The sequence below is a fragment of the Harpegnathos saltator genome, unplaced genomic scaffold, assembly GCF_003227715.2.
Source record: "Harpegnathos saltator strain DR-91 unplaced genomic scaffold, Hsal_v8.6 scaffold58, whole genome shotgun sequence".
In the NCBI taxonomy this organism is placed as follows: domain Eukaryota; kingdom Metazoa; phylum Arthropoda; class Insecta; order Hymenoptera; family Formicidae; genus Harpegnathos; species Harpegnathos saltator.
In genome coordinates, this window is record NW_020230404.1 from 164,685 (window position 1) to 187,748 (window position 23,064).

At 40.5% G+C, this 23,064-nt stretch overlaps 3 protein-coding genes across 5 annotated transcripts; 2 read left to right on the forward strand and 1 right to left on the reverse strand.

The window, feature by feature from the left end:
- Positions 1–1,892: 1,892 nt before the first annotated feature.
- LOC105183407 (serine/arginine-rich splicing factor 7) lies at positions 1,893–5,767 on the forward strand. 2 transcript variants are annotated; one of them, XM_011141496.3, is made up of 6 exons: positions 1,893–1,976; positions 2,104–2,182; positions 2,460–2,839; positions 4,782–4,829; positions 5,068–5,290; positions 5,408–5,767. In XM_011141496.3, exons 3-5 carry the CDS (start codon positions 2,460–2,462, stop codon positions 5,285–5,287), a joined length of 648 nt encoding a protein of 215 aa, XP_011139798.1. In that variant the 5' UTR covers positions 1,893–1,976; positions 2,104–2,182; the 3' UTR covers positions 5,288–5,290; positions 5,408–5,767. The 2 variants fall into 2 exon arrangements, with proteins under 2 accessions (XP_011139798.1, XP_011139799.1); XM_011141497.3 differs by lacking the exon at positions 4,782–4,829 and having other exon boundaries at positions 1,898–2,182.
- Positions 5,768–6,570: 803 nt separating this feature from the next.
- On the forward strand, positions 6,571–11,440 carry LOC105183408 (serine/threonine-protein phosphatase 6 regulatory ankyrin repeat subunit B). Its single transcript, XM_011141498.3, has 3 exons — positions 6,571–8,376; positions 9,064–9,404; positions 10,047–11,440. Exons 1-3 carry the CDS (start codon positions 7,487–7,489, stop codon positions 10,607–10,609), a joined length of 1,794 nt encoding a protein of 597 aa, XP_011139800.1. The 5' UTR covers positions 6,571–7,486; the 3' UTR covers positions 10,610–11,440.
- A 5,754-nt stretch (positions 11,441–17,194) lies between these two features.
- LOC105183409 (fibroblast growth factor receptor substrate 2) lies at positions 17,195–19,652 on the reverse strand. Of its 2 annotated transcripts, XM_011141499.3 has the most exons (4): positions 19,301–19,652; positions 18,689–19,008; positions 18,197–18,591; positions 17,332–18,112 (listed from the first exon to the last, which is right to left on the reverse strand). In XM_011141499.3, the coding sequence occupies exons 2-4, from the start codon at positions 18,995–18,997 to the stop codon at positions 17,332–17,334; spliced, it is 1,485 nt and encodes a 494-aa protein (XP_011139801.1). In that variant the 5' UTR covers positions 18,998–19,008; positions 19,301–19,652. The 2 variants fall into 2 exon arrangements, with proteins under 2 accessions (XP_025159693.1, XP_011139801.1); XM_025303908.1 differs by lacking the exon at positions 19,301–19,652 and having other exon boundaries at positions 17,195–18,112; positions 18,689–18,997.
- Between the last annotated feature and the right edge of the window lie 3,412 nt (positions 19,653–23,064).

Here is a 23,064-nt window from a genome sequence, read left to right on the forward strand (position 1 = left end):
ACGCAACCAATAGCTGCGTTCAGCAGAACAAAATGATCAGTGAGCGCTTAGTGATTATTGGTTGCGTTCAGAAAACAAAGCGCTCACTGAGCGCTTAGTAACTATTGTTACTATAGTATTGTTCTACTGAACGCGGCCAAAGTGATCAGAGAGCGCTTAGTGATTATTGTCTATGATTGGAACATTCTTTTAGATTCTTCATAGACCCAGAAGTATTGACCAATCAGGAGCGAGATTCAATGGAAAATCTAGTAATGTTGTCCAACTGTTGAATCTGCTGAATGCAGCCTTTGTTCTACTGAACGCGGCCATTGATCCTTAGTATTAGATCATTACATTCAGACCAATAACGTTGACGAATATAATAGTGTAGAATAGTGTACGGTCGCGAACATAAAATGAATGCCCGTTTTTTTGCAACTTTCGGAACGCAACCCGACTCGAGAAGAATGAGAATGACCGCATTCAGCAGACTCAACAGTTGGACAACATTACTAGATTTTCCATTGAATCTCGCTCCTGATTGGTAAATATTTCTGGGTCTATGAAGAATCTAAAAGAATGCTCCAATCACAGACAATAATCACTAAGCGCTCTCTGATCACTTTGTTCTACTGAACGCGGCCATTCACTGCTCCGCTACGGAGCACGCCTGCGCAGTGACTCACAACGAAAGGCGAGAAATGAAATATACGCGGTGGGTCATATTATAATAATACAGACTCAGATGAAATGAATACTCCAACATTAAATGGGAATGAGGGAACACAGAACAGGCAAAAATCATCCGATGTAAGTCTTATATTCCGGGGGTCATCCGAAAAAGATAGAGATAAATAAACATGTTTATGTTTTTAAAACAATACGAACTTAATTAAGAGAATTAAGCTGCATTACGATAGCTACGATTCTGTTATACATTTATATGTGATTTATTTATGTCTGAAAAATGAGAAATTATGTTAACAAATAGCGTGAACAATATTATTAGAACGCAAGATAATAGTAAATGTTACTTTATTTGGTTTGGTATCCGTATTTGCATCATAAATTTCATCCTCTTCATCTCCTTCTTCCTCTTCCATGTCCATGTCTGTATGTCCCAAAACTTCAAAATTCGCTATAACAGCTATTTCTGTATCTAATATCATTGCTTCTGCTATAGAAGATGGCTGTTGCTGAAACAATAAATCACATATAAATGTATAACAGAATCGTAACTATCGTAGTGCAGCTTAATTCTCTTAATTAAGTTCGTATTGTTTTAAAAATATAAACATGTTTATTTATCTTTACCTTTTTCGGATATCCCCTGGAGTATAAGACTTACATCGGATGATTCTTGTCTGTTCTGTGTTCCCTTATTTCCATTTAATGCTGGAGTATTCATTTTATCTGAGTCTGTATTATTATAATATGTCCCACCGCGTATATTTCATTTCTCGCCTTTCGTTGTGAGTCACTGCGCAGGCGTGCTCCGTAGACGGAGCAGTGATTCTCATTCTTCTCGAGTCGGGATGCGTTCCGAAAGTTGCAAAAAAACGGGCACTCATTATTATGTCCGCGACCGTACACTATTCTACACTATTATATTCGGAAAAAATTCTATTTATATATTGCACACATATACACACACCATATTAAATTCAACGGCGAGTATGTGAGCGCCGATAAAAAAGTTATTATTAACAATTAGATTTATTACTAACAATTTTATTATTAACAAAATTATTATTAACAATTAGATTTATTGGATATTAATCAGTTATAGAGATAACAAAAAATTATTTAGTATTTTCAATGTTTTTAAAATACAATTGATTACATAGAAATCGATATTTTTTATAATCGATTATTTGGACGAATATTCCATCTCAGTGTTGCACCTGGTTGCGCCATTTCTATTCTGTTGACGACACTGCTAGGGATTGGTTAAACACTGAACAGCACCAAGTGGACATTGGTGGACATTTATCGTAAATATCACAGCAAAAGCCGTATTGAAAAATTGGCTTTACGAGCGGTTTCTAATCAATTTGTAATTTGTTTCTTGAATCAATATGTCTAGAGAGTTGTCGCGATCAATTGTATGATATTTTCCAGAAAATATGATACAGCTTCAACATTTTCTGTAGACGCTGCGTTCAGAAACGATTAACAGGTTTTATAAAGTATAAACAAGGTACGTAAATCCTTATATTGACGAGGCTTAATATATTTTTAATATAATAAAATGTTCTCGCGAAGTTTTATTGACGTTTCAATATAAACGATTGACTATTATTAGAGGTAGTATTGTATATAAAAGAAGAAAAAAGGATTAGTTTGAAGAAATGCGAGACACACTTATTTCGGAATTAGACGTACAAAGATGGCAGGATCGATTTACTCCCTTTTTGCCTATTTAATATATCAGTTTTGCTTTTTCTTTAACTTTATTATATGTGTATGTTTATCAGATGTCACGTTATCATTCCGATGGTAAAGTCTATGTGGGAGATTTAGGAAGTAATGCTAGTAAGCAAGAGTTGGAAGATGCATTTTCCTATTATGGATCTTTGCGAAATGTCTGGGTTGCCAGACATCCTCCTGGATTTGCTTTTGTGGAATTTGAAGATCCTAGAGATGCTGAGGATGCAGTAAGAGGGCTGGATGGTCGTACTATATGTGGAAGACGTGCTCGAGTGGAACTATCAAATGGAAAGAGATTAAGAGACAGGGGTTCCATGAGAAGAGGTGCTGTGAGATCTTACCATCCAGAAGACAGATGTTACGAATGTGGTGAAAGAGGCCACTATGCTAGAGACTGTCCGCGTCATAGGAATTCTCGTAGAAAGAGGTAAGTCTTACAAATGTTTCCTTAGATGGAATTAATAGACTATAATATGCCTTATTTGTGTTTGGAAGCCATTATGTATAAAAGTATATGTCTGAAATTTAGATATGTATCAAATGTATACATATTTGCATAATGTATACATATAAAAATTGCACATTGATCTATATTACACGCAAATATCTTCCTTTCTATGTTCTATAAGGAATTATCCTTTAGAATGAGAAAAAAGGTTGTGGCATAATTACAAAAAATTATAGTTTTTTGTCTTGTCATGAAAACTAAAATATGACCTCTGTGAGATAATTACAGCACAATGATTTTATTTTGTTTAAATCACTAGTCATTCTTAAACTTAGGTATTTAGTAAGTACTTTATTAATTATCTGATACTTAATATTTAGGAGGCAAATACAGCTGTACTTAAGATAAGATAGTGATATACATATATTAAGTCAGACAGGAGATATATTTAATGAAATATGACAGTATTACAGTTATTGTACCAAGTTGTAACTGTACGATATTGAAAAAGAAAAAAGAGAAAGATAAGATATATGTATAGGTTGCGTTCTTCAAATAACGACATAAGTTAATTAGGAATATTTCATAATTAGAAAAATAGCATTCCTACAAACATAAAAAAAAAGCTGGTTATATGAGGCGGCAGAGAGTAACGCCGACATAATACTGCCCGTTATTTATAGGAGTTGCGGCTGATCGCAGGCATACGCATTGAGAAATGTGTGTTGCTACCGACATTGTCGCGAGATTCGCCTTGGGTTCACTTTGTGACACACACCGCGTAGTTACAGCGTAGAGCACCCACCTACTTCGGGGTTTTCCTCTGCACACTCTGCGAGAGCGAGAAACGGCAAAAATACGCGCGGGCCGGACACAGGGTGGCTAGTTCTGCGCACTACGATACCGATCCGCTGACCATCATCCTATACCGAGAGTTTATGCACGTCGACACACTTCTGACGTACTTCGTTCAGCTATCCGTGATTTCTGCGATAATCGTCGTCGTCATGGTCTTCATCGTCGTCGACGCCGTCGTCGTCGTCGTTGTCGTCGTCGTCGTCATCATCGTAGTCATCGTAGTCGTCGTCGTCGTCGTTGTCGTCGTAGTACCTAACTGGCTGAGAAACAAACTTTCAGCGGTCCCGTCTAGCTACTCTTCGTCCGTTCATCCGACCCTCTCGTGATTTCATCTGCATAAAGTGCTCATCCGCTCCTCCCTTCTCGGCGTATAGCCACATCGCGTGCTCCACGATTGCGTGCTATAAGCGGCCGGGGAAGATGGTACATAAATAAAATAATCAAATACATATTCTACATGGATTAACGTAATTCGATTATAGTGGCAGCGGTTGAGCCTATTTTATAAAACATAAGGAACAAATCACACGCGTGTCACATTATCACGCGTAAGAGCAACATGCGTGTGGTCACGTGTATATAGAGTGTTAAAAAAATGTCGGGGCTAAACTTCAAGGATCTCTGAGCTTTAGCCCCGATGTCTTTTTTTTTAACATTCTTGTATATTCGCGGACAGTTGGACGGACATGTTCGAAAGAGGTTTGCACAGAAATTACGTTAGACAATGTAACTCAAAATACACGTGTGTTTTAACAATTAACTCAATTAGCGCTATAGTATTTGGTTTATAGGAACATCTTGGTCATTTATATGTTAAAAAATTAAGTAACAATTATATATTTATTGCACTAACAACTTGTGATTACAAGAATCAACTTGAGACTTGTGATCAGTCACCCTAACTAGCATGTTGGACTGTGATATCAGAAACGAGGAATCTTGCGTTATTTCTCATTTCTACGTAACATCACAATCCAACTTAACCACAGTAATTAATCAGGAGCCTTAATATCGAAACGCAATACAAGTATATTTCCAATGTTTCTTTAAGCATTTCTTACAGGCTTGCTAGGTATGTGCAGTTAGAGGTCCGCAAAAGGACGAGGCTAATGTACGTTTTATCAATATTAGTAAAAACTATGAAGAGCTAGGAAGAGCTATGCGTAATTTTGGGGAATACTATATTTCCGTGGCTTAAAGAAAAGTCTGTATTACCTAAATCTTTTGCCTTCTAAAGTACACGATTGAGAGATGTGTTCTTTATGATAGTGTTCCGTAGTAGTGGGCAGGCAAAGTTACGCACGCGATCATTATTTTAACGCTCTTATTTACTACGATCTTTACTTTAGGTCCCGCTCGCGATCAAGATCGAAATCGCGATCTCGTTCACGTTCCCGTTCGAGATCCCGCAGTAATCGCTCGCGCTCACGCTCATCGTCGCGCAGCCGTTCACGCAGCAGGAGCGGCCACGCGAGGGATAAGTATCGCAACAAACGGAAGTCCGGTTCCATAGATCGCAGTCGAAGCAAGTCGAAATCTCGGTCGGGCTCCAGATCACGCAGCAGATAAACGGTGAGCATTCATCCGTCTGATTATCTTATCGCATCTTACCACATGTATTTTACGATTTTACGAGCAAACATTTGTATATAACTGCGTCAAATATTACATCGCTAGCTTCTGTTTCAGGTGAATATGGTCGATTGATGGTCAGTGGATCTCATCGACAATTAGAAAGCTGCGACTAACAGTCCGATCGATTGAAGACAGATCAGTTGGCGCATATAAAAGCCACCTGTTTTCTTTTTTTTTTTTTTTGTTATGCGCGGACGCATATAATACGCCTTACAATATAATAATGGATTGTGATTTCATGCCGCAATAAGGGAGCATGCACATCACGTAATATTTATTTTCGACTATGTCGTTTTTTTTCATTCTCTAAAGCGTTCCGCCGCGAGATCTGTCATTGCTTTTTTCAAGAAGCTAATGTAATTCGATGTTCAATAAAATATAGCTTTTCGAACATGTGTTCGAGATTGTATCGTACGCTCGTCACCGTGCCCGTCATTTCTCTCGCTGAAGTCCCCAGGCTCCCATGGAACAAGTGCGCAAGTATAACGTTTGAACAGCGTAAGAGTTCTCTGCGTCTCCTCCTCCTGTTCGGAATACATCTGCGTGTCTGATCGCGATCAACGCAGCGTCGCCGGCTTTTCTTCTCTCCTGAAGCTTTTTTGCGTCATTGGTACTCGACGGCAGACGAGTTAATAGGCGTAGAGACCGGTGGCGCGATCCGGTTTATGTCAGATATTCCAAGATCGTAGAAAATGATTCATCGAGATGAAAAGTTGGGTGATAAAAGTTATCGAATGGTGATCAATTTCAACATCAAGTTGGAATGATTGGTAAATGTTGAGTTCGTAAATGGTGAGTTGTACTCTTTCTTTTCTTTGTTGTCTACATGATTCATATATTTTAATCCAATCCAATGGACAACTAAAATATATCATATCGAATATATAATATTGAAATATTAATCAAATTAAAAATCAAAATTGATAAAATATTAATATTGAAAAATATATAAAATATTAAAATGATATACAGTGATCTGGAGCTCTTAATCATGCAACGGTGGACTTGTACTTGTAGAATTATCAAACTTTAATTTCTAGTTATTAGTCAATCGTGTCACTTTGTGCCAATTGCATTGTCTCAATTGAACAAGTAGAACATTAGTCATCATATGATGAAATACAATACAGTTTTTCACGAGACAGTTTGTGATAAGTTTAGACAAATTCTACCGGATAAAAAGATCCAATCATCTTTCAAAAGAGTTGGAACGAACTCATCAATAGAGGAGAGAATACACAAAAGAGGATCGTCTAATGCTTCCAAGAAGAACATGGCTAATTGCTTTGCAAAAGTTACAACGCTTTCTACGCGGGACAGACGTCGAGGCGATTGAAGATCAAAATTCAAGAATATACCAGAAATATTAACAAACACACGACTTAAATCTCTATTGTCTCAGAACGCCTCGATCGTTCGTCTGCCATGCGTTTAATTGGCATGATGTAATTGGCGCGAGTTGAATTGGCCGATTAACGGCTAAGCATCGTTAGCGGAACAATACAGTTCCGTCGTTTTGCAGGGAGTCACGCTAACAGAAACGCAGATTGTTCATTGACCATTCGCCATTCGGTGCGACCGTCCTAAATTCCAACGGCTCGACACCTATGGCTCGAGGCCCGAAGGGGATTAAGGAGCAAGCTAGCGAGGGAAGTGGGGTAGAAACGAAACGAATGAAACGCGCTACTACGCGAAAGACGGAGCGAGTCATGGCCGGAGTGGCGTGCAGTGGTGGAGGAGGAGGGAGCCGAAGAAAAAGAAGTTGAGAAAGAGGTGGAAAAGGAAGAGAGAAGTCGAGGCTATCGCTACCACGATGCAGCCACGGCAGTGAGGCATCGTAAAACGCCGGTGCATAGTCGGCTGCTCGTCCGATTCGAATCACCGCTCTCCGCGTGTCCGGTTGGTCTCGCGTGCCTCTCCATCGCGCAGCGAGTAGCGGCGCTATAAACTCCTCGGGAGAGACCGCAATAACAACAATCGCGCGCGCCGCAGTCCAGTCGCGTCGGCGAAAGCGAAATTCCTCGGTGGGCTAATTACGCCGAGCGTCGTGCCGAGATCGTTTCGCGTGGAAAGCGCCGAGCCAGTTATTGCACGAGTGGGTAATCGCGGCCAATTGAGGGCAGCGTGCGTGCGATGACTTCCGCGTACGACGAGGCGGCGACTACTCCACGCGGCGCCGTGAAGCTCGGTCCCGTCACTGGTCAAGAGCTGGACAATCCGGAGACTCTCGCCGGCATGGAAGAGAGATCGTTTTCGCGCACAAGCCTCGCAACAGGTGATTCCGCCGGCGTGGAGGCTCCGGCGGCCTCCTCCTCGGCGGAAATCAGTCTTCCACCCGGTGAATCGTCGTTCGATGAGAACTCCACGAGCGTGCACGGCGAGGATACGCCGAAAACGACAGGTGAACACGAGGAAGTCGACGGTAAGGATGATACTCATGAGGCAAACCTGAATTGCTCCACGAGCTCGTCGAACGAGACGAATGACACTTTGGTGCGGATGGATAGAACTAGGAACAAGGAGTCCTCGTTTCTCGAGGAACATGAGCAACACGGCGAAAGGGAGGAATCAATCTCGGTGTTGCCGGCGGTGGAGAATGCAGCCACGTGCACCTCGAGAAAGGGGCAGGTCAAGGACCAGATCAAGGACCACAGGAATCAGAGCGTGCTGGAGGCGCGAGCGCAGGAGCGACACACGTGTGACGATGACCGCGCCGAGGAAAATTCTCGCAACTCGCAGACGGCCTCACAAGACGAGCCTCACACATTGCGAGCTCATTGCGAGAACGCGGAGGAGCCTCGTCCGGACGAGGCGCAGGATGAGGTAGCGGACAGGGAGATCGCTCAAGGTTGCCAGAACGACTGCTACAACTTCTACGACGCCGTGCGATCGGGAAACGTCAAACGCGTCTCGGCGTTGATCGCCAGCGGCTGCGTGCAAAACCTGGACGAACCGGATTGGAATGTGTCGGGAGACCCACCCCTATTGGTAGCGGCCACGAACCAGTGCCTACCTGTGCTCAGGTAAGATTTTTTACAGCTGTGAAAGCGACTATCTGGCGTCGTGGGCTTTGAACGAAGCCACGGGTCTTTTGCACGGATTTATATAAATAAATTATTTCTATCAGTCAATATTTCTATCAATGTTTATATCAACGTGGAACTTAAAAAATCGCCGACTGCTCTCTACGGTGAACTACGGTATCCAGAAACCCCGATTACCCATTGTTCCTTTATTCAGGGTATATCACTATCATTGCTTAAGAATTGGGGAACTCAAAAAACTGTTTTGCTCAAAGATGACACATCCTGATTTATTTTCATCGCAAAATGCTTTATCTTCGGATCTGCTTCCCTCGGTATTCGTGTGTTGCATCATCGCCGTAAGGAAAACTTTTCTTCGATACGCGGTGCTTCCGGCGTCTGAAACCTTTCTTTTTCAGCCGCTGTGCGATACACTATACGGTAAAAATATCTTTTGGCGAGTACGCCGTGAAAGCTAAAAGTATATCTGCGCTGTAATGTTGTTTCACGTTTTAATGACGCACGTTCTGTTAACGATAATATAAGCAGCACTATTATCATAGTTTATACATGATTACGTTATCATAATAGCCTTTAACGATCGACAATCGTTAAAGGCTATTGCGATAAGGGCGATATCGTTACGCTTCTCTATAATATACTTCTAATGCTGAATTTCCTTTATAGCGCGTTACTGGCGAACGGATGCGATCCAGCTGCGCGTTCGCCGCGCGGCGAGACGGCGCTGCACCGAGTGATCCAGAACGGTGGGCCGAGCAACGTGTTGAAATTCGTGGAGGATCTTTTGAAGCACGGCTGCCCCCCGAGCGTTAAAGAAGCCGGCAGCGGCTCGACTGCATTGCATGTGCTCTCCCGTCAGCTTGCTCACACGCCACTGAAATCCCTTCACCATAACTTCGACGTGGCCCTAACAACGCTCGAGCTGCTGGCCAAGGCAGGCCTAGTCAACATCAAGGATCATCAGGGCCGAAGCCCTCTGCACATCCTGGCCTCGTCGGCGATATTTGGTATGGCACTTTGATTACCAATTATGCAATCATTGTTGCATAATGAGTTTATTGCTCCGACTGAGAAAGTACGAGTAGAGTGGAAGACATTCCGGTCATACTTCTATCTTGCATATTTCGTGCATATCTTGTCATGTTACAAATTAAGATGTGATTATGACACATCTTAGATCCTAATTTGTAGTCCTAATTTGTAGATCCTAATTTATCGTTATTTAATGAACATATAATTGTTGTTTGATGCGATCAAGATATGTCTTAACATTCCAATTTATACTTATTTAACATCTTAATTTAAGATAATGCTACAAGATAATTAATTTGTAGTTTTAATTTGTAGTTCGATTACGCTATGTCGCGTAATTAGAAGAACGTCTCGCAATTGTTTTATATTTCCAATTTTTTTTCGTGAATTATTAATATCATGCAATCGCAATTTGTTGACCGCGTGCGAGTCGCAAGTGCGTTGCGTGTCTTTCGACTGAACAGTTTTTCGGACAGTCGTGTGATATTTCCCTGTTGAAGCACCGCGCGCACGCGTGACTTCTTCGAACAACAGGAGGGCACTTGCCGCTCGTGTCGCAAATGTCGGCGGCATTCGGCCTAATCGCGATGCGATTCTGATTTTACGCAATCTCGCAGATAACAACAACAAGAGCCACATCGAGTCGTTAATCGTGACGCTGTTGGACGCCGGCGCAGACACCGCCTTGAAGAATGACCGCGGAGAGACGCCGCTGCACGAGAGCCTTGAGTGCGGCGCGTTGAACACAGCGGAGCTACTGATACCGCACACTCCGACCGGCATCACGTCGCGATACGGCGAAACGCCGCTACACATCGCGTCGCGCAAGAACTACGTCAACATGGTGACGCAGCTGCTGGCCCACGGGGAAGACCCGGGCGCGCAGGACGCCGGCGGCAATACCCCGTTGCACTTGGCAGCCGCTCGCGGATTCCATCAGACTGTGTCGCTGTTGGTCACCTCGCCGTTAGCGCAACTGGAGAATGTCAATATCGACGGGCTGACCGCGCTGCAGGTCGCCACTGAGAGCAGATTCATCAACGCCGTGAGGATACTGTTAAAGGCCGGCGCCGATCCCAGCCAGATCATGCACTATTGCGCGACCGTCCTGCGCCAACATCCTGACATTTCGCTCCTCGTGAACCACGAATTGACCAGACGTCGACAGCTCGCCGCTTGATTCGCCGTGGGCTACGAATCAATCTGCTCCCTTTTCACCAATGTCAATTAAGCTTTAATCTGAACTCGAGTCCTTGTTCGGGTTTAAACTCAAGTTGAGGTTGGTTTCATCGACGTTGATGAAGATTCTAAACGGTGAAGACATTAATTGCCGATATTATTGTTAAGGATTTACTACGTACGATACTACGTAATTGTCATATTCGTTGCTCAATATCGCGCGATACGCGTGGTCGACTGTTCGAAATTTGTGTATCGCGTGCGTATAAATAATAATTATATGGAAATCGTTGATGCCATGAATTTTGGCTGTGGATCTAAGTGCACTTGATGTAGAAGACTGGCGACGTCCGCACGTTCGCGATTTAAAAAATAAAAAATATATATACATATATGTATATATATATATATATATATATGAGTGTGTGTGAAAGTATATTGTTGCGAATAAATTTCAATGTCGTTATTGCTATCGTCGTTTCCTTTTCATTATTGTTGTCACCTATAATCCCGTTGTAATTATTATCGCTATTGACGTTTTATGGTTACACGTTTACTTGTTATGGATACAACTTATCTGGACGAGGATGCAATAAAACGAGACGGTGCGAATTCTCATAATATTATTGTATATTTTATAAATCCATGACTTGAAATGAAGCGAAAACGGAATAAATGGAGAGCATACTCTTATGAGGCGTCTATATATGTACAACTACGCCATAAACGGATTTTAAACTATTCCTCTCAAACTATCACATGATATCTGGAAGGCTGTGTTTCCTTTTTAGAGATATGAAATAAATATCATACAACGATACCGTACAATGTACATGATGTAATCTACTACACTCTCCTTTTGTTTTCAACATCAAGAAGACACCGTATAAAAATAAATACGTCTCCCTATCTTTCACATACAGGCTTCCTACTCTTTCCGTTACTATGCGTGGGATGGAGAATATAGATTAACATAAAAAAAAGATAAAATCTTAGGCATGCTTTTTGCGATAACATCGATGCTTATCTATTACAAACGTTACATCAATTGCAACACAACATTTATTGCAACAGCTATTGAATGTTTCCAAGTTGACGCTGCAATCCGCATAGCCGATTTAGAACTTATTGCATTGCTGTCATATGTACAAAACTCTCAGAAATCTCCGCTAACGAGAATGCGTATAAAAATGCCGACTCACGTGATACTTAATAGCGTTAACGTTCAACGTCAAACGAATATTTCTAACGAATTATGGAAATTCCTATCGACGGGTATATGAAATTAAAAATGGGAGATTCGAGAAATATGCATATATGTCGAGCGCATACGTAATACTGTTTACGAACGAACGCTGAGATACGTATCCACTTCTTGTGGTCTACTTAATAAGAAGCTCTTACGGTATTACACATAATTAGAGTATGTGCGTACGATACGGTATTATATATATATATATATATAATATATATATAATATATATATATATATAAATACGTACATATATATATATATGTACGTATGTGTACGATATACACACATTATACACACATTTCGATGTATACGATATAACAGTACAGACTGTTGCTGCATTGCGTATTCGCGGTTGATGCGAGATGACATCTCATTGTCTATTCGGCCATATTCACATCTTGCACGTTCCACAATTACCAAGGTCTAAAGGCCTGAACTATAAATCTGAACTGTGAACAATTTATAAAACAGGTTTACGCTACTTTCCTTTTCTAGTTTTTCGTTTTCTTTTGGCACATTCTACTCATATTTGCGAAAAATGCTCCATATGTTTACAATGTGTCTCATACAAATGTTCGATCATACACGCTCGTCCCTTTCGAGCAACACTTTCGTTTCAGATTACAACAGTCTTTAGTTAGTGTCCCTAAATTTTCAAAAATCCTTAACTTTATCATCACCGAATCATCAATTATAAAACTTTACATGTCACTGAATCGTCAATTACAAAAGATAATCCTGGCACAAGGAAAAACATATGGACTGGTATTATCAAAACCGCATGTATACCTCGACGAATGACTCTAAGAATATCATTATCATAGAAAAGTCGATTACATTTTATCTAATTTAACTAAAATACCTTAAAAATTATACATGTTCTTACAAAACAAACGTATTCTTTGGATATATAATTGTACGGTTTTTACAATATGCATTTATATTTAACATATTGAGCACTGACGACAGTTTTATTTCAAAAGTCAAGTAGGCCAAAGGAATTATATATATCGCGCGCATACATATATGAAATATAAGAATATATATGCGAATAAGATCAATATAATTTAATAGTTTAGAAAAGATTTCTTTACCGACAGGCCGATTGTATCAGATTTGTCTTTTTTCCATATTTGTAAATTTAGCACTTTTTTTTTTTTCGTTTTTTTTCACTTTCTTTTTCAAATTTTGTTTACAATGTGTCTCATACAAATGTTCGATCATACACGCTCGTCCCTTTCGAGCACACTTCGTTCAGATACAACAGTCTTTAGTTAGTGTCCTAAATTTTCAAAAATCCTTAACTTTATCATCACCGAATCATCAATTATAAAACTTTACATGTCACTGAATCGTCAATTACAAAAGATAATCCTGGCACAAGGAAAAACATATGGACTGGTATTATCAAAACCGCATGTATACCTCGACGAATGACTCTAAGAATATCATTATCATAGAAAAGTCGATTACATTTTATCTAATTTAACTAAAATACCTTAAAAATTATACATGTTCTTACAAAACAAACGTATTCTTTGGATATATAATTGTACGGTTTTTACAATATGCATTTATATTTAACATATTGAGCACTGACGACAGTTTTATTTCAAAAGTCAAGTAGGCCAAAGGAATTATATATATCGCGCGGCATACATATATGAAATATAAAGAATATATATGCGAATAAGATCAATATATATTTAATAGTTTAGAAAAGATTTCCTTTACCGACAGGCCGATTGTATCAGATTTGTCTTTTTTCCATATTTGTAACAATATATAGAGAACAAAAACTTATCTATGCCAAACATTGCACATTATTATTCGCTGTGCTTTTGAAGTATTTTTCAGCTTCAAGGCATAGATATATAACAAAGAATCTTTTGTGTGCATATATATATGCACGCTTAGTATTGCAATATTTACTACGAAATATACAAGCCTGCGTTCTTCTCACACACATGGCTACTAAAAAAAAAAAAGAAAAAAAAAAACGATGGAAAAAACAATCTTACAACAACATATTAATTTGGCAGGCGGATACACGTGAGCTTGTGCCGTATATTCAATATTAGAATTTAGCTGACATACAGGGTGTTCGATTTAATCTGTCCAGGCCGATATTTCGTGAACTAGCAAAGCTAGAAGAAAAATCAAAAAAGGTTCTCCAATGGCCTTACTTCGAGATGATTTTCCGCGCGGTGGAACTGTACCTTTCCGTACCGGACTTCGACGGTGGGAGAGACGCTCAAATTTTTTAAACAGAAACCCTCTACGAAAATAACACCAGTTGATAGGGCTCGAAAAGACGAATCCAACGACCTATATTTTTATATGCTTATTGTGAAAATGACGGCCGTTATGATTTTTTTAAATAACTTACGAAGGGTGCTGTTCGAACAATCTATCCAGACCGATATTTCGTGAACTAGCAAAGCTAGAAAAATAAAAACAGATTATTCAATGCCTTTATTATTCAGGCCTTACTTCGAGATGATTTTTCACGCGGTGGAACCGTACCTTTCCATACCGGACTTCGAAGGGGGGAGGGACGCTCAAATTTTTTAAATGGTTGATATCCATGGCTCACAAAATAAAACGATCACATAGCGCAGTAATGGCAGAAGATTATTAAAATTGTTTAAAGTGTAATGATGCTCGGAAGAGTCACGAAGAGGTATTAGGATTTGTCGTCTCGAATCCTATTGATTAATGTTATTTTCGTAGAGGGTTTCCACTTAAAAAATTTGAGCGCCCCTCCTCCCTCGAAGTCCGGTACGGAAAGGTACGGTTCCACCGCGCGGAAAATCATCTCGAAGTAAGGCCTTTGAAGAACCTTTTTTGATTTTTCTTCTTGCTTTGCTAGTTCACGAAATATCGGCCTGGACAGATTAAATCGAACACCCTGTATATATGCGTGTATCATTAATATATTTTACCCATCTCTTCAAGAAAACTAAATCACGCTTTTTCGGGTGTCGCGATTATTTTTTGCCCCCTTTTTGAGAAAAGCGTCTTTTAATTAATATGCGGATAATGAGAAAATTTTGATAATTAGAATTATACTGTCTAAGCCCGGCTAGCAACCGACTTAGGGAACTTAAAATATGTTCACAGTAAATATGTTCTAGTAACCGGCCTCAGAACTAGATACGAACAAGACATAAGTCCTACTAAAAGAGGAAGAAGAAGAATTATACTGTCAAAAATGTGGTTACAATGAAATGCAAAAAGAAGACAGGCGTATATCCATATAAAAGTAATTATATAACATGTCTACATAATTATATATAACATATCAAAATTTGGCATTTTCAGTCACTTCTCATAGATATATCGCTCTTACATTAAATAATTGCTTATTGTCGCTATGACTTAAAAAAATTTTTGACAAAAAGCAAGAAATACATAAAGATTCTGTATAAACAAATTTGTAAACAGCAGATTCAACTACAGTCTTAAGGGCGTACGTAGGCTTCATTCTTACTTCTGATTTTACAAAAACAATACACAGTACCTAATATAACGTCCGCATGAAAATATGTACCAACGGTACAAGTCCATTTTTTAAGAAGGTCAGGTCTCTTTCCCTAATGGGAATTTTCTCACTGATCTGATCTGTCTTTACAACTTAACAGCTCACGTTAAATTTAATATTAGGTCTCAGATCGAGTTTTCGCTAATGAAATGCAAACTGAAATGCAAACTACATAAAAAAGAATAAGATACTGGCATACATGTTAATAACATTTTCTACATTTCCTCCAACGCACACGGACATAATCATGCTTATATGTGCGTGTGTATCATAAAATCTTGTCATTCAGTAAATAGACTCAGTTCGGCTATCTGTCTCTATGTTTTCTAAATACACATTATTAATCACATAAAATGCGTATAAATATGTTGCATTTTTTTGGTTTATCTTCGGTCACTACCACGCATCTCAATGCGTGTGTGAAAAGCAAGAATCAAAATCTATTTTTCATAACGATTCATGATCATGATCGTGTGAGATTAATAGATAACAATATACTTTCAGGCTTATTCACAAGAAAGAATATTTATACTTATTTATATCTTGGATATATTGCAATCTCATTATCCGTTGATTAAGAGCTATTGGAAGAAGAAGCTGCCTAATTTAGATTGAATCATCAATAACATTGCGTAAAAATATGCAGGAATAAAAAATTGTCAGATAAACGATAATAAATATTCACGATGTAAACGAGAACATATATAATCTTTGGAGTTCAATAATTTATATTCCTGCATTAGAGCTGCTCTAACATTCTTCATTAATATTACGAATTGTTCGCACCAATCTTAAACGAATGCTATCTACGATTTCACTTTAAGTGATTATTCAATTAGACAAGTATTCATGTTAAAGTTATGATTTGTTGCGATACATCAATCATCTTTCCAATGTGACAACTAATTGGCGTGTCAACCACTTAAAATTAAGCACTATGGTATATAACTTTATCGGACTGATAATTTATTCATATTCTTCTTTACATCATACCTCATATATATCGTCACAATTACTTGAGCCGTATTAATTTCTACGCTAATTGCAAAAAAAGATCAGGGGAACTTTAGCTTCCAATTCTTTCGCGTAACACGTCGTAAAGTGCTAAATGTAAAAAATCGCTCTCTGCCTAAAGTACTACAAATTTGGGTAATTATTTAGCTCAGATTAATTTTTTTGGGGGAGAGAGGATGCAGAGGGAGAAGCTAAGCTCCTTCTCCGCTTATATGTACTGTTTAACATTCTTTTTAATATACATTGTGTCGGTAAAATAAGCTCTATTTATGAAACTTCTTTTGTTAATAACTTTTGAATAAGCAAGCGATGGCTAAAACCTACAATGGGTTAAATTGAGGTCAATAAGATGACCTCAACAACATATGTCAAGGTCGAGGTGATCGGAACGGACTCCCCTAAACCAAATAATTACCCAAACTTATCTATACAATTGTCGTATAAAAATTCTTTATGCTGTTTTATTTCAACTTGGAAAATAGACTTACTATTTATGAATACTGTGTTGCGCGTGTGTGATGAGAGATGCACTAGAATGTATATAAATCCGTAATACGCTAGAATATCTCGTGGTGTATTCAACTACTACGTAGTCTCCTGCATGCGCTTTAAAAACCGGTTTCAGGACCTAACTGAAAGATTTAACGAGTTCCAGAAGCTCACATACACACACACACACACACACACACCACACACACACCACACACACACACACACACACACACACACACACACACACACACACACACACACACACACACACACACACACACACACACACACACACACACACACACACACACAGTGCAACTGAAATAGATCTTCCTCATAAGAATTGTGCTGCGTAGAACACGATGTAAGAAAGGATCGTTCTACGAACGCAATTGTGAAATCGCAAGTGTAAAATACGTTACTCACTCACTGACGAATTGTGCCTGTACTGTACTGTCAGATCGCTTATCGTGGAGTTGTGGCGTGTCTTCCTGGAGCCCTCGTTGTCGTTCACGAGATTCGTAGAGTTCAAAAGGGCGGCCGTTTTGTTGAAATCTATCGTGGCGTAGCCTTTCTGCAACTTGCTCGGAGATTGCGGCGGTGGCGGCATGGAATTTACGGTGCTTTCGGACGTGTCGGTGGTCGTGGGCACGTCCTTCGTGTCCAGGTCCAAGACCGCATAATTTACCTCCCTGATCGGGCATCCGGTAGGCGTGGACGGGAGCAAGGGTGACTTCTCAGCCACTGAGGCGCCGGAGTATCTGTTCCGCAGACTTTCGATCTCACTCGGGTCTAGATTGGAATAGTAGTGCTTGGAGCCATCCTCCACGTCTGCCTCCGTCTGCAAGAAAGGTAAGACGGGCAACGGAGGTGGCGGGACTCTAACGACGACGTTCTCGATGCACTCCCGTCCGGGACCAATGTTCATATACTCGTGCTCGGAGGAAGATTCGGATTCAGCCGCGTCGTTATTTTCCTCTTTGGCTGGAGTCGGCTCGCTGATATTTGGCGTCGACGTGATCGGATTCTTATCGCCGCAGATGTCTATGTTCACGTAGGGTGCCACCGGTAACGATTGTGACGCCACATCCTGTTGGCCGTTGGCTTCCGCGTTATTCTGAATGGATATCAATTCTGTTTCCATGAGACCGCTGTCGGCTGTCGTGCTGTTGTCGATCGTGGTGCTGAGTTGTAGCGACCTGTAACAATTGCAAAAAGTTGGGTGTTAGAACGGTACGTTTCATCTGCGATCGATCGTGCGAATATTCACTAAACTACACTACCTTTGCATCGCGTTGCCAAGGCTCTTGTTATTGTTGTGCTCTACTTCCACGGGTATTGACGACCAGACTTCTTCGTTGATGTAAAGGGAGGACGGATGGGTCTGCGAAATCGATGGGGGTATCGATATAGGAGGCGGTGAAGGTGATCCCATGGTTCCTTGAGGTGACATAGGACTGTTGCTGCTACCAACGCTGTTCAATCTACCGACACCATTCTGTGGGCTGTGAGTAAATCTAGAACCCACACGGTTACTTCTAGTTGGTGTTGGGTCCAAGTAATTAGGCTCTTCTGGTATTGTTACTCTGCATGATCTATTAGTATTGGTTAACGGCGCAGCAGGATGATAGCCGAGCGGAAGGTCCGACAACGAGTCATCTCCACTGTTGTTGAACATCTGCTGGTGAAAGTGGTATCTCTTTTTTTATTTTGTATATTTATTTTGTATATTAGGGATAAGATCAACTTGAGGAGACATATACACCGATACAAACCTGAATATTCCTTTGTACAAGATTAAACAACTGCTGGGCTCTCTGACACTTGAAGGCATATATGGCAGGGCCAGTGAAGCAACGTCTGCCTGATTCAAAACTGAAGATACTCGCATCATATCCATACCGACGTAAGCAACGTAGGGACCACTTGATCGGCTGTTTACCTCGTTGGTACAGTATAAGTTCTACTTCGGTGACTTCCAATCGGCCTGGAGTAATCGAGTTACCCAGTTCGTCTACATTTATAACTTGAAAGACGTTTGGATGCAGATCGTTAATATCTGCCCTGCTATTGATGCAACCCATTCTTTGCTTATCTACAAACGCATTGAAATCATTACCGAGACTCGTGCAGTGTTTTACGACAAGTTTGTTATACAAAACAAACAAAATCGCTGACGCTCACGGAAAGTGAGCTACTACGATCTTCGTTTATCGCTTACGCATTCAATAATATTGAAGTAAACTAAACGGGAGATAAAATTGCGCGCAGTATCAATACGATAATAAATGTGACGCGCAGCAGCGAAAGGAGACGTATAAGAGATGTTGTCTCGCGTGCCTGCGTATTCTACGAGCGGCGCGACAACAACAATCGAGTATACGCACCAAGTACGACATAGCCAACAGACGAGAGGAGCCGTCCGATGAGCGTATTGTTCGCCTATCGCATATTTCCACGCGTCCGTGCACACGTCGACGCGGCTGACGCCACTTTACCACAGCATCCCGAGCGATTCAAGCGTGATTGCGCGGAGAAGCGCGCAACGGGGCCGACGAGGAACGCACCAGATGCGTCATCAAAGCGACATATGTATGTAGGCACGTTTCGATTATAAATATTTGACGAAGTTTTAAAAGAGCGACAGAGAGGGAAGAGGTGGACTCCTCGCGGAAGGGAGAACTCGGGGCGCGACAGTTTCGCTCGCGATTCAAACGCCGTTAGCCGTTAATTTTCGGAAACCGATCAACGAACTCGCATGATAATTTGCCGATTACGCACGACTCTGTATTATCGATCGGAAGAGTTGCAACCACCTCGTTATCGATCGAAAACTGTTCGAAACCGCCGGAATTGTTCGCGGTCATTCGTGCGTCGGAGTTTGGGACCGAAGGCAAAATATCGCACGTCGTGACGTGGCTGTAATTATGTAAGGTAATGTTATAATATAAATTATCATTCTGCTTGGTATGCCACTTGGTAATCGTCAAATTTGGAGCGAATATTTCCAATTTGTGGCGACGCTCTTTCAACGCGGAGACGAATACCTGCGAAAGTGTTCCAACCTCTACACGTGGTTATAACTTCTATTTTTGCGCCGAATTTTTCGATTTATTCTTTTACGGAAAAATACGATGAATATGACGAATGTGACGAGTATGAAAACAATAATTGCAATGAAATGGTAACAATAGTAGAAGAAGAGAGTACGAAAATAAGATTTATTTAGGCACGTTATTGATTATCAACAGATATTTCTACCGGCTGGAAATAAATATACGATTGTATCATAACACAGTTAAGTAATTCGACACACGAAAGATATGGTGTAATTAAAATTAATTAATGCCTGCAATATTTAAAAACACCAGCAATGCCGACACGTTCGTTTCATACGAATTACACGATCTGTTGAAGCATATCGTGACACCATTTCCCAACGTTCATTTTTAGAGATCATTTTCTACCTTTTCTCGTGAAAAAGAGCGAGAAATTGTTGTTACTGTAGAATACAGTTTCGGATAATCGCGATTCGTCAAGTCTAAATCCGGGATATGATTAATGGAACAATGCTCGACGCGCATATCGAACGCCTGTCCCGCGAGAGAATCTTTGCGACTCGTGTTTACGAAAGTTCAGTTTAAGCGATATAGGCCGACATAAGCAAGAAAGGTATACGGTATATATACGGTACTCGATGGCTTGTTACTATTTCGGACAGAAGGGATTTACACAAGGGCTTTATATAGCGATCTTCTACGCAGGCTATGAATGGAATAAAATTACAAATCGATTCCCCTCCAATCACAATGTTCCATCTCGGAGAGAATCGTCGCCTGTTCGCGTGCGAGCTCTGGATTATATTAACAGCGACCGCTCCCGGTCGATATCCCTCTGCAACATTTCGTCGTTGAAATCGTTATTCCGAGATGGTCCCCGGTCAATTAGGGCGTACTTTTAACAACGAAGCTAAAATACACGCGCGGTGTTCTCTCTCTTTTTCGGACACACAATTCGCCGTGCTCGTCGCACGAGCCAGTGGAAACTGCCGGCTTTGGTCAGACCGTCGTCGGTGCACAGTGTATATTTAGCTAGCGGCTAGTTACACCTGTGTTCGTGCACACCCCTCCCCCCCCCCCTCCTTTTGTGTAACAAAAATACTCCGAGCAGTTTTGGGTGCAAGTCAGTGATGCGAATTTGGTGACGGACTTGCACGAGAATTTGCGACTATGACGATACTGAAAAGTTTTTCCTATTCGGCGCGCCGAAATTATTATGAATAACATTTTATTATTAATAATATTATTATTTGTAATATTTATAATATTATTACTTTTAATTTTATTTACAATTGTACAATAATATTACAAATAGTACAAATTTTTATAATAAATAAAATTTGTAAAAATTTGTATTATTTGTAATAGTATTAATAATATTCGACGCCGAGATAAAATGAAGTATATTTTAGTAATTATTTTGCGTAGGCGAGCAGGTTCACAAGTTTGACTGTTGAATCATTTAATTAAATAATTAATTAATTAATTAATTAATTTTTTTTTTATTTAATTATTCGAAAACTTGAGATTCCCTTAAGTAGAGAAAAATTATTTAAATCAATGTATCTATTATTAATGAAATATTTACAATGTTCGGATATACTTGTCCCAGTGTCCGCAATTAGAAAATTAGTATGTGCTAACGGGAAATAATATAAATACAGATGCTATCTCTTAATGAATTTATTAACGATTGACCATTATTTTGCCAAACCATAGGTGCATACTTATTTTATTAATTTTTATTTTAACACAAACGTATCAAATTGGGTATATTTTTTTCCAGCTAATCGTCAAATATTGGAGTTTCTTTTTACAATAATTATTACCTTCGTTCATTATTGTTAAAGTAATAAATAATAAATAGTAAATATTTTTTCTCAAAGTGGTCGAATACTGGGACGTGTTCGGCCATTGGGACGTTTATCTTAAATATTGCAAGGTTTCAATTTGCAGTCATTACTGAGGGGCTTGGATAATGATCCAAACACCGAAACATGTCATTGTTTACACATTGGTCTTCAGTTCACATACCGGCCCTCGGACTACTTATTTAATCAGAATTACGCTTCTATAATTGTTCCTCGTCTGCGTAATTCCTTTTCTCTCGCGCTCTCACAGAATTCTCACCCCACGCGACTCATTGTTATTATATTTCGTCGGCTAAAATATATAAAAGTATCCACTTGGCCTGAAGCGCGACTCCACCACGGTGAAATGCCGGAAGATTTCTCTCGCGATAGATCGATTCGGGCATGCGTCGCGTCGGGGCGCGTCCCGCGAGCTTTATAAGACGCGAGACCACTTCCTTCTGTTTTGGCAATGAGCCCTCGACGGCTTCCCCGTAGAGGGTAGATCGCGATTCCGCCGGCGAGATAAGACGCTGCGTCTCCGACGCGCGTCGCACTTGCAGCTCGATTTCTTGTTTATTCATGACGAATCGCACAGGACATTGTCGCGCATCTTCGAATTTTCAATCAATCTCGAAGTCACGCTCTTAATATCCCTCATCTCTGTAAGACTCAGCTGCGAAAATGTAGGTCTCATTAAAGATCGCAGCTATCTCGCGGGCGGTATCGTCTTATTAAGACTTGTTACGTAAGAATACCCATGCAAAGGAGCAATGTATGTATGTATGCGTGCGTATGTGTGTGTGTGTGTGTGTGTGTGTGTGTATCCGCATACATACTGCGTGTGCACGCGCACACAATGCCGCGAAGGACCGTCGCGAAGAAGCCATCTCCGATCGGTGGCGGTCTTAACAACGTCTTTTCCCTTAACAACGTCTCCCTTGCGCTTCCGCTCTTTCCTGCTGCATTAACCGTCAATAAACGATCGCTCATTACAATTCCCTGCCCTGCGACGTCACCGCGACCAGGCGTCATCATCGTCATCGTGACAACGATGACACTCCGGAAAAATATCGTTTCATATCGAAGGTCCGCGCGCACCGATGACGTCGTACGGCGCTTCGTTTCGTCGTCGTAATACGTAGCCGGGGGTCCGGGGGCGGCAAGGCTCGCGGGGGCGGCGGCGCGAGAGCGACACGAAACGTCGGCTTCGCGCGTCGAAACGCTGGAAAACGTAAAACG